The sequence below is a fragment of the Merops nubicus genome, unplaced genomic scaffold (genome assembly GCF_000691845.1).
Source record: "Merops nubicus isolate BGI_N331 unplaced genomic scaffold, ASM69184v1 scaffold19576, whole genome shotgun sequence".
Lineage (NCBI taxonomy): Eukaryota > Metazoa > Chordata > Aves > Coraciiformes > Meropidae > Merops > Merops nubicus.
The window spans coordinates 70,674-82,713 of record NW_008613166.1 but is presented as its reverse complement, the minus strand read 5'-3'; the positions used below and the strand labels follow the sequence as shown (position 1 = coordinate 82,713).

Below are 12,040 nucleotides of genomic sequence, written 5' to 3'. Positions count from 1 at the left end.
GGGTTTTTAACACTGCTATGAATTTAAAGAGCATGACACTAGTTGTTGGTACATGCGATGTGTCGTAACAGGCACTGACGATTGATCAAGGGTTTAGAAGTGGTACACAAATCCTGATGCTGTACTGCACCACACAGCTGGTAATCTCCTCATTGTATATTGTACAACTGATCTGTCAGGCTGCCTCGCCTCTCACACACAACCTTGGAATTGCTGGTACAGACTGTACCACAGCACAGACACTGTCAGCTTCGATCATTCGGCGACGTGGACCCAAATCTATTTTTGAGTAGTATGAAAACGTACATGTCACCAAAATACCAATAACTATTATTATTTTTTTTAAACATGGTACCAATCACTTTACGCGGTGTCTAGTGACAGGAAAAACTGTTGCTACAGGGTTTAAAAGCACAGACCTGTTTTTGATTCTGGAAGAGAAGTTAAAGTTGGTACAGTTACTTGTTGCTGCTAAACATACATGAATTAAAAACACAACCACTCTTACAGACCATGATACTGTCTTGCCGTATAGCTTTCGTTTGGTCTCGTAAAATAATAATGCAATATGTAGACAGCTTTTTATAAAGCTTTACATCTTTTGTAAGAAATCAAAATTTGGATGAAGATAGTTCTAAACATTTAATGTGAAAGGAAAAGGTTGTTTAGAAGAAATTTGTTACATACTTATTTCATATTAGATCCCTGAGGCTGCCATTGTACAATATACAGCACTGATTTAATAAATGCTGAATAAATAAGTAAATGGGTAACCTCAAATATAGTGGTACAAATACTAATAGGTACGGCATAATAAATATGCAATCTTTTTGAATCTCTTAGTTTACAGCAACTAATTTATTCAGTATTGTGCTGGAAGAACATTTTCAGATGATGTAAAACATATCACTATATATACTACCTTCCAGCTACCCGTTTATGCTGCTGTATAGTACAAAAAATACCAATGATAGAACAATGTTTGTCCTGTAAATTTAATTTGATATTGGACAGTTATTGTCTGTACAAACTAAAACATATATGGTTGAAACTGTTCATTATATTTGCTATTTCTGCTTCACAGATCTGTTTTAAAGTCGAGCTGATTGATCTGGCTTTGTCTTCCATTGTAAATATTGTTATGTTGTTTTCTTTGTAAAACACATCGCGTTTGCGGTTTTGGGAGACTGGCTTGAAGCTCTGTATAGTGTTTATATTTATCTGACTTGGCTTTCCATAGAGCTACTTGCAGTAAATACGTGTTCATGTAGCTCCGTGTCTGGGTTTTCTTTTTAACTAAACTTTGGTGGTGTTTTCCTGTCAGAAGCACAGTGCCTCCTGCTGCGGCTCCTTCCTTCCTAAAGTGGTTTTGTCACCCCGTGTCCCTGAAGGATGGGAGAAGCTTTTAGTGTATTTCAGGGGAGAGATTTTTCTCTGCCACTTAGTGTAAAAGGTAACATACAGCCAAACACCCAGATGTTTTCTTTCTCAGAGATTCATAGTGCTGGTAAACAACTGAGTTTATGAATGAAGAAATCCCCAGCTGCGCCCAGTACTTTCCTTTTCCACTTTAAAAGCAGAAGACTGGCAATTTTTTGTCAAAGACTGAGTATAGAAGTTTCTTGATCAAAAAGTACTTGTCCTGGGAGGAATTTTTAGCCATGTAGTATCAGAGAGGGTCCTGTCTTTTGAGGTTAGGGTAGAAGGGAACAAGTATGGGTTGCTGTTGTAAGTGTTGTAGGAATAATTCGGTTTGACATGTGTTAAATAGGGTATATAAAGTATATATAACCAAACCCCATGTAGATACCTCAATTTCAAGTCATGCACCCACTTGAATGTAAGTTGGAAAATATCAACAAAATGAAGTGTCTTTTCCAGTTCCTTACTGCCATGAGGGGTATGTCAGTAATTCTGTACAGAAGGAGGTTTTAGCCATGGATGTGAGGGCATGGGATCTCCATAAATGTGGGCGATTACTGGGAAAGGTCTTGGATTAGACTCTTCTCTTTAAAAATACCTGATTTAATTCTTACCCTGTTACTCAGAAAAGTGCATTAACTCAGGTGCCTGTGAAAGTGAAGGTCGCTGTAGGAACAGGGTTCTCCTCAAATAAACCAGCCCCTTACTGGGCCTCATTTTCTAGCATGTAGCCTGTATTGGGGAAGAAAAAGAAAGCAGTGCTGCTCATTCATGGCAGGAACGGCCCTACCAGCAGTAAACAAACAGTGAAAATTATCCAAACACTGTCAGGGCTGTTGCAACAGTCCCACAATAACTGCTTTGAGAGATGTTTGAGTGTCTGCTTGGATCTGAAATGGGCAAACTGCTGGAGGGCTTTTTTTGGATGGGAGTGGGGTGGAGGATGCAGTTTTGCAATTAATTTTTCAGACTCCTTTGGGTGCATCATTGACAGAACTCTTGCTTCTGAAGCATGGTGAAAGCCCTCAATTAAAACCAGAAGGCATGTTAGGCTTCCTATCTGAATTTGAAGACAGCCAACAGAATAGAGATTAAAAGTCTGTCTTTGTTTTGAAATACATTGACCAATTCTGATGGGCCTTGTGTCTCACTGAGCAATGTGGTACTGGAAGTGACCAAGTAACTGGGAAGGAGAGGTTCACACCAGAGAAGGACCACCTCAGTGTTACCAGGTAACAATACAATTTGTATTGCATTTATTTCATCCCTGCATCCTCTTCTGGCTATAGCAATAGTGTTCCCTCAAATATAAAGAAATTTCTCCCCTCATTTTTCCATGGAGGGCTGTGAAGCATTTTTCAGGGCAGAGCAGGAGCACTGAGCTTGCTATAGTAAGAACTTCTTCCCCTCTCCTTTTTGTTGAAGAACCACACTAAGCTCAATTTCTCTGATTTTTTTTTTTTTTTTTCTGAGTAATTGGGTTAATTTAAAACTTTTAACAGCAGCATTACAGCCATAGGAGCCTGTCAGGAAGCAGCTCAGTGGGCACTGAAGCTGCTTGTTAGCACTGCAGCCTCAGCTGCCATGCTGAGCTCCACCCAGGGGCTCCAGGGAGCACCCTCACTAAAGACACAGATTGCTAACCAGTTACTCTTCACCTTGCTGACAGCTGAGGCTCTTCTTGGGCAGTAGTCACCTGTCTGCTACAACTGGGTTGAGTTAATAATATTAATTTCAAAAGCTAATTGTTCTTGACACTTACCCTACATTTTAAATGTAGAACATTGTTGCTACTCCCTGAGCTAATCACTGATCCTTCCATTAGCAATAATATCCTGCTTTTTGTCAATAAAATAGCCTGGAAAGACTAAACTCTTCCCGTCTCTTGCACAGTTTTCAGCTTATGCTTCTGCTGGAGGTAGCCATAGCAGCAGAAGTGTTGTGTCCAGCCCACCACTTCCAGAAGTCACTGCTGCAGGCAGGCACTTGCAGGAATTTGGTTGTGGTAATTTTTTTTCAAAGCTATATAGTGCCCTCGAGTGGCCCAAGTGTGCAACTCATCCCCATACAACTTAAAATAGTTCTTTTGTAAGTTCAAGATTTAACTGAAACAGACTAACTTAACTAATCAGATAAAGAGAATAAAAGCCTTAGTTACCAACAAATCACACTTCAGGAAAAGGAGCCTGAATTGTAGATGAAGTGGTGTTCTGAAGCAGATCATGCTTAGGCTACATTGAAGGCTATTTTAAGGTTCTAATGTTCAAGACAGTTTTACTTTTTTTAAAATAATAAATCTGCAAACACAAGGGTTTACCTGTAGTTTAATATTTATATACTGATGGATAGCACCTAGAGGCCCCAACCAACATTTGAGCCTCCTCAATGTGTCTGCCCCAAAGAGCTTACAGTCTAAACAGTCAAGAAAAGTAGGAGAAAACAGTGATCATGGTTTCTTTTGTAGATCATTGACTCCAGGATTTACCTGCTCTAAGGCACAGAATGTGTGATGGGGATTAAACCAGCATCTCTCAAATCTCTGCTGCAGGTCTCAGTTAAAAGATGCTCCTTCCTTTCTAGACCACTTTTCTCCTAATAAAATTAGCCTGTTTGGAAATCTCAGCCTGAAGCTGATTAAGGTTCAGGACCGTTCTCCAGGTCAGGGTGAGAGCTGCAGGAACAGAACAGAGATCTGTCAGAAGCACAGCTACTCAACATGGGTTTATTTTCTGTGGTTGTCTCACAGGTTTGGGACTGAAAGCTGCCACGAGACTAGATGTTCTGGGTGCTCTCTACTTTAAACTGGAATGGTTTCTCTTGTCTTTTCAATTCAGTGGGCTTTGTTTTCTGTTCTGTGAGAGAAGCACTGGTTATGCACTGCTAGAACAAACACGTTCTGCTCTTTCCCAGGTCCCAGTATATGAACGCTTCTTGCTGGTGAGCTCAAGACAAGGTGGTGGGTAGGGAAGGCCGGGAGAACTCTCTTTTTTGGGAGTTCCTTGACCTTAGCATCTGTTCTGCTTTTTGGGGTCTATGGATAGGCTGCTATGTTCATTTTAAGCTTCTGAGGAGCCAGCAGTAAGATAAGGGCTTGTGTGTTTATGAGAATAGACTTACTATTTTATTTCAGCTTTGGTAACAAGTTCTTGACTTGGAGGTAGCAGCAGGTTCAGTTTATTTCTATATGCATTAGCAAACCAAAATAAAGTGAGTTGAAGGATGCACATTGCTGAATTGCCCACTCTCTACCAACACAGAAAACTGCAGCTAATTGAAAAAAAGACAAAGCTATTAATATTTTTTTTCCACTTTAAACTAAAGAACTTCAGTTTCATACTTAGTTGAAAGCTTTTGAAATCAGCACCAATCTCACTGTATAAATCACTGCCACCTGGTCAGTCACCAGTCCTATGTCTTGTCAAATGTGCATAAACCCAGGAGATTTCTGATGCTCCGTGTTTACAATAACTGAAAGGTAAGAATGAATAGCCATTAGCAGATAAATTACTTAACAGCAGTCAATAAACAAATACACTTCACCTGTATAAAGCAGTATGTTAACTCACAAGTTAAGTTGTATTGATAGTTGAGGTGGCAATATACAACAAAAATAACAAAGTATCATCACTTGAAAAATAGTCTTGCTTTGTCAGGGAGCTCCGTTTATACATAAAGGTAAATGACACAGCACTGACCAGAGAAGCTGATCAGTCATGCATACAACAAGTGACCACTTTCCAGCTATTGCACAAGTAGTGACACTTTAAGACATACACAGGAGGAGTCTTACAAAAAGACATCAGAAAGACTGCATGCACCATCTTTCAAGGCCTTATGTGAACTATACATACACAAGAGTTGCTGTATACTGTAAATACATTGTGGATGTGTATAAATTCACATAAAAGATTAATCTGTAAATAGGAGAGTTTGCACCATCTTACACTTCATTTTACTCCGAAGGTTTCTTGGCGTGTACGCTGTTTTGGATACAATGCATGACACCACTTCAGAGGAGAGGTTGCACGTAAGCATACTCTTCAATGCTTTGGTAACTGGCTATTCCCAAGGAACAGGTTTTGTTAAACCAAACTGATTACTAAAATGTGAATGTGACTTTCACTCAGGAAAGAAGGATATAGAATGCCGCTAATAATTTTGTGTATTTTCACAAGATAAGAAAAACCTCTTTCTCAAGTGGATAGGGACTTCTAAGCACAAATAAAAACACTGATAGCTTGGTGTAGAACATTTAAAACCCTGATCAAAATTACTTCAGAATAATTGTGCATCCCCCACCAAAATGTATCAGGTTGGCAACTGAGGAGGGAAATAAAATATTGAATGATTAGGTTGGCCCAAGAGGCGTAAATTCTCTCTGTACCACAACTTTCATAATAAAATACTTCCATATGTTTTAATTTTAGACATAAGCATTTTTATATCAGAGTCTGGTTTGTTTCTAAATGACTGAAAGTTTCAACTAAAAAGGTGTTTACACAATATACACATTTCATTACTTACAAAGAGAAATAAGCTTAAAATTCCATATTAAAAACCTGGGATACAGTAGGGTTAGTAGCACCATGAAAAATGTTTTTCAAAACTGCAGTCTTGTTATTTTAAACATACTCAGTGCGTCGTCTTTTTCTTTATTCTCTTGGTTGATCAAAAAGGTGCCATTTTGGTAGAGGGAGAGAAATGAAAAATGTCATCTTCTGATCCTTTGTGAACCTCAAGTGTTCGTTTCTGGTTCCAAGAGGTCAATGCTTTCATCTTAGTCCTGTTGTCAAGTATGTACCGAACAGCCCTTAGTTTGGCACACGAGTGAGGTACACTTGAATTTGCATGGTTAAAACAGTTTGGATTTGCTTTTTCTTTTCTTTCTGCACAGTAGCACCATTGTTGCAGCTGGAAGACAGTGCATCTTAGGAATTTTCAACTGTTTTATAAAACGTTCTCCAAGATGTTACGTCTTCTTCATGCAAACTTGACAACGACTAATACGCGTCCTCAAGTCTCCAGCTTTCAGTGTCTCTGACTGAGGTTTACTGGGTGACAGACACAAAGGAGAGGTTAGGTTAGCTTTTGCTTTGTTTACAGAACTGTTCCTTTAAAATTTTACTTAATTCACAGTTTAAGGTAACACTCAAGCATGAAATGTTGGAGAGTTTTCTTTAGAGTGATCTTTCTGTATGTCCTCCACGCCAGGTGATTTTGGTCCACACAAGGTGTGCTGATCACCTACTTCAGGCTAGTGTATGATGTAGCACGAACACCAGAATGCGTAGAAAGTGTATTTTGTAGATTTGAGACAGTATTTCTGGTGTCTTTTTTTTGTAGCCTTTGGGTTTCTCAGTTCAAGGATACTTAAAAAATCCATAAAAAGATTTGCTACAGTGAGATTTGTGTTTAAGCGATGCATTTACCTAATTATTTATATTTCAAAAGGGTAGGGAGGTGGGAGATTAATATTAAAAAAACTATGTAATATGTGTGTACACAGAGTAAGTCCAATTCTTGAAAGTTTCTTTTAAAAAAGTAGAATAAAAAAGGAAGTTTTATGTGAGACAGAAAATAGCAAAGACAGAAAACTCAAAGGTGCATGGTAGTTATTTGTAGGCAGTTTTCCCTAGTGAGTTACCACTGATAAACTACCCTGAAAACATAAGAGTTTATTGCAATAATTTCATGCACATGAAGTATGATTGTAGGCGTTACACAACACCAACTTGGAGCCACAATGTTATCCTAATTCTTCTGCACAGTACTGGAAAAAATGTTTGCCACAGAGGTATGAAACTTCCTTCACACAAGAGAAAAGCAGGTTATATGAATATCTGCTTTAAAAGGTTTAAGTGGGGTTAATCTTGCCCTTCATACCTGTCCCTTGTATGTCTGTGAACTATCTTTTCAAATATTTGAATCTATTGAAAGGCCTGGCAAGAAAAAAAACAACAACCAAATTTACCTTTTAGGCTTCAAATACAGTAACTACAGTAGGACCACCTTCAGAGAAGGCACTACTAAATGCAAATAAGAATTGACATAAAAAGAACCTGACTCCTTGCAAAACAGAATGTGCCCTAGCAAGTTTTTACATAATATAAAGTCTTAACAAGGAAACACTTGAAAAACTGGTTGTGAGGGGGAAAAATCAGCTAAATTATTTCCCTGTGCCCCTGTAAACAAATCACGTTTTGATCTTCAGAAGAAACACAGTTTCCAAAGTTTTCATTCTGGAAGAAAGCAACATGCAAGAGAAAGGTTTTCTCACCTGAACATTTCTGACACCTCTACAGTTGCCAGCCAGAAGCTGTAGGAGTTGGCGTAGTAATTGCAGGTGCCACGACCGTGGCACTCGATGAAGGGAGCCGAGCGGAATTCCTCCAGACAGGATCCAGGCGATGCCAAGGCCTGTCCAGAGCCCTCTGCCCCAGCACTGGTGTGCTGGTGTCGGCGTGCAGGGAAGAAACACACACACACGAGTCTTACAGAAGGTGCTAAAAATGAAACAGTGCAGCACTCAACTGCTCAAAGAGCCACTGCTCGTTCTTGGTTGAGATAATGCAACCTGCTCTACTTGGGCATGTCCCTGCTTACTGCAGGGGGGTTGGACTGGGTGACCTTTTGAGGTCCCTTGCAACTCAAAGCATTCTGTGATCCTAACGTGGTGTCAGATACCTCCATAAATACCAGTTACAGTGGGCTGCGTTTACTGGGAAATCACTGTTAATCTTGGTGACCATGGTTAGTAGTTGAAAGTCAAGGCTTTCCAATGACAACCACTGTAGTTCTTAAAGGCCTAAAGCGGCTAGTTGAGGACAAGTGGGTATGAGCCAATTCTGGAGTAGGAGGCAGTTCTTACCATCATGAAGGAGTAACCAATCCAAAGGGAGTCCCATCCTGGAGGACACGAAGGAATCTGAATGGTCTGACTGTGGACAGCTATCACCATAGCAGGAGCTTCACACACAACACATCTGGATTCAGAGAAAGTATCAGAGAAATGTGTGATATTAAAATATAATAGGAGTATGTTTTGAGAGCTCTTACCACCTTTCATCCTCTAATTACCACTGCTGCATGTAGACAGGCCTTTTAAGACAGATACTTTAAAACAAGCTATTTTCCTAGGCTTTCTCAGAGCAAAACACGGCAGATTCATCTCCCAATATCCAACCCACATGCTAGAAATCCCAGGCCAAGAGGTTCTGTTCTTGCAGATGCTGGAGGGGAGGCCCGAGAGCCGCGCTGTCTCACCGGCTGATGAAGGGCTGGATGCTCTGCCCAGTCAGTGGCTCCATGCTCATCGGCATCGGCTCCGGAGTCGACAGCCAGTAGGAGTAGTCGTTCCTTGATGCAAAGTTACAGACGTTGTTGATGTTGCAGAACATGAAGGGCATGGTGCTGAAACGTCTAAGACAGCTCCCAGCGGTGCCTGTGGAGTAAGAGACATAAAATGTGACAGCAAAGTTTGCACTTCATTGGTTTTTGTAGCAGTTCTTTGAGTGCAGTGATTGTGTATCGTTCCTCTCCACCTGAGTGCACAGCACGTGCTATCAAATTGTCAGAAGCAGAAAACTTAACTTCTCAGCTTTGGTTTACATTCTTTCACCCTGAATCACAGTGTGCAACCTCTGGAGGTAGTAGACCTTATTACAAGATATACAGTCCCCATCCTCACCTAAGCAACCTCTAAAACTGTCATACCTTTTGTTTGTGTTTGAAAAAGCAGCTACAACCTCTTTCCCCTTAAAGACAGAGCATACAGGAGATCTCACCCAAATCCTGGCCATGTGCTCTCTCATTTCCTTGCACATAGAGAAGAGAGAATCCGTCATATATTCGTGCTGTTCCCTGTGGACATAGTGGGGTGTCCCTGGTCTGGCTGTGCCGTGTTATAAGGAATCCATGAGCAACAGAAGCTGTGCCAGGGGGACCGGGTGGGCCTTGTAAACCGTCGGGGCCAGGAGGTCCCTGTATTCCTCGTGAACCTATTCACATGACAGAAGGACAACACAGAGCATTAATTAACACCATTTCTTGCTCTTTTAGGACTAATGTAGCTGGGAAAGGCAGCACGGTCTTGTGATTCAGGTGCTTGTGAGTTGGGGGAGCTGCTATCTGCTAACACTATTTTCCTCAGATTATTTTTTCATGTCAGCTTGGTTCAGTCACTGAGGCTGTCATAGCTAGTCACAAAATTACAGTGCAGCTTCCCTGTGTTGTAGGGGTATTGCAAAGTTAAATACAGTCAGAGCTGTGAGGCACTAAGGAAACAACTGCAGTTCCAAAATCTATTAATCTATGTAGGAAGCTTAATAAGATAATGTTCAAACATCTTGTTCAAGATCACACAAAAAACCAGGCAGAGCCAGAAACAGAAGCAAGTGTCGCTCCAGGGCATGCTATGATAACACGTGAGCCAGAACCCACCAAAGTGGATAAAAAAGCTGCAGTCAGTTTTGGAAGAGGTTACAAAAAGTTGGAAAAGGCTACAACCACCTTGAATGAGAGCAAGAATGAGTCATGTGACTGAGAAAGATATCAGAAAAGGCATTTGTTCTTGAATGGCAAAAATATTAGGAAATATAACTACAAATATTTAGACTATGTTATTCCAAAGTCGTCATTATTTACATTTTTTCACTACAACAATGCTAACAAATTTCACAGAGCTACTCAGAGAAAAAAGAAAAAAGGCACTGTGGATTTTTGTACTGTTTTAACTGTTTATATTCTAACACTTTTTTGCACAAGTTACAAATATATAACTGCTCAACATGTATCATTAGAACACTGCCCCAGTGCCTAGTCTGATTTCTTTTCTCAAATCATAATGCAGCAATTGGTGCATGGTAGCCTGATCTTTGCCTTTGGTGAAATTCTTTCCTTTATGAAGTCTGTTCTTCCCCATTCACTGACAATTAAAATCTGGTTTACTCATCTCTCTTTTCTATTTCTTACTGTCTTCACTATCTCCTGTGTATCACTTGTGCCACAAAGGGGCTCGCCTTTAAGCTTGACAGAAAGCACTTTGCAACATCATTCAGCAATGTGTTGGTTCCAAGAATATTCCAAACCAAGTATGTTCAGCTGCCTGTAATATCTTTGTGTTAAGCAAACCCTAAAATTGTACTTTTATTATTACTTCCATGAGACAAAGACCCCACTTTCCAGTATTAGCCTTCCCGTAGCAAAGGGAACGTCTCTTTTTCCACTGGGTCCTGACAGGATGAACACCATACCTGGTTGGCCAGGAAGACCTCTCTCTCCTTTACGTCCTGCTGGGCCATCAAAACCAGGTAGTCCATCTCGCCCTGGGTCACCAGGAAGACCAATTGGACCTGGAACAGACAAATGCATAACTGAAATAACAGCTCTTGAAATCTCGCTACAGAAACTTTTAAGTTTTCGGGGACTCATCTATGGTTTCCTCATGATACATTAGACAAGAACAGACCATTTAACCAGATGGATATGGTAGAACCCTACATTTATCTGTTAGCTCTTGCTGACTTTGGGAACCTGTCTCTGCAGCCTATGCCAAGAGACTCTTGCATTGCAACCTGCAGTCAGCTGCACTTCTTAGTCATTTTCTCTGCAGCCACCTAGGACCATACCTGGCAATCCCTGTGGCCCTGGCAATCCAGGTGGCCCTTTCGACCCAGGGTGTCCTGGAGGACCCGGGGGACCAGGGTCACCTTTGATGACAATGCTTCGTCCAATGGTACCTGGTAAACCTGGTGGACCTGAGGGAAAGCAGCTTAGTATTAGATAAACCAAGGTGGGTGAGAGCATTACAAACAGTTTCTGTTATTTATTGCAGAGTCAGAAGCCAAAAGCTCTATCAATGCAAAAAGCAAGTGTATATATGAGGCAAAAAAGTGCCCTTGGTGACTCTCCACAAGGAACAGTTCTTACAGTGGTTAATCCATGTAGACTGGATACAGAATATAAAATGTATTAGGACTACCTGTAGGGCTAAAAATTATAGCCTGGAATTGTGTTGAAGCTGTTGCTCGCTTTACTTTCATTGCTTGCTGAGACCCACCCTGTCCTACATATGTGTAACACATTCTCCTGGCAGGGAGCAAAAGAGACAGTACTGCTGCCCAGGACTCCTACCTGGTGGGCCTGGCAGCCCCTGACTGCCCGGGAGGCCAGCGGGTCCTGCAGGTCCAGTGGGCCCCTTCATACCTGAAACAGCAAATGCACAGTTACACAGTGAAAGAACACCCTTGTCTTACAAGATCTGCTGCAGGAATTGCCCAAATCAGGCTGCTTTTCTCCCCAAGGAGCTGTTACTCCTTCTGGAGGCTTTAACTTGAAATGCCAGTTAAATACTTGGGAATAGGTAGTTAAATACCTGGGAATCCTGGCACGCCGGGAACCCCCGGGTCGCCCTTCATTCCGTTCAGGCCTGGACGCCCAGGATCCCCCTGAACACAACAGCAGCACGTTAGTCACTCATCTCCTCAGCAGTTCCAGAAAAACAGACAGCAGAAGTGGCTGGGGGACAAGGGAGCATGCTTTGGGGCTCTGGACTAGTGCCTGAAGGGCTGAGGCCATGTGCTGTGCTCACTGCACGGGGTGCTGTCAGACATGGGGTGTG

At 41.3% G+C, this 12,040-nt stretch overlaps 1 protein-coding gene across 1 annotated transcript in view; it reads right to left on the bottom strand.

Moving 5' to 3' along the window:
• Nucleotides 1-5,626: 5,626 nt before the first annotated feature.
• COL4A5 (collagen, type IV, alpha 5) overlaps nucleotides 5,627-12,040 on the bottom strand; it is a gene marked incomplete at its 5' end in the record, with an annotated part of 55,724 nt that continues 49,310 nt past the window's right edge. The window contains 9 exons of the mRNA XM_008941825.1: nucleotides 5,627-6,473; nucleotides 7,700-7,872; nucleotides 8,291-8,405; nucleotides 8,686-8,863; nucleotides 9,207-9,419; nucleotides 10,674-10,772; nucleotides 11,049-11,177; nucleotides 11,554-11,625; nucleotides 11,795-11,867. Coding sequence (XP_008940073.1) covers nucleotides 6,392-6,473; nucleotides 7,700-7,872; nucleotides 8,291-8,405; nucleotides 8,686-8,863; nucleotides 9,207-9,419; nucleotides 10,674-10,772; nucleotides 11,049-11,177; nucleotides 11,554-11,625; nucleotides 11,795-11,867 — 1,134 coding nt within the window. The remainder of the gene's footprint in view (nucleotides 6,474-7,699; nucleotides 7,873-8,290; nucleotides 8,406-8,685; nucleotides 8,864-9,206; nucleotides 9,420-10,673; nucleotides 10,773-11,048; nucleotides 11,178-11,553; nucleotides 11,626-11,794; nucleotides 11,868-12,040) is intronic.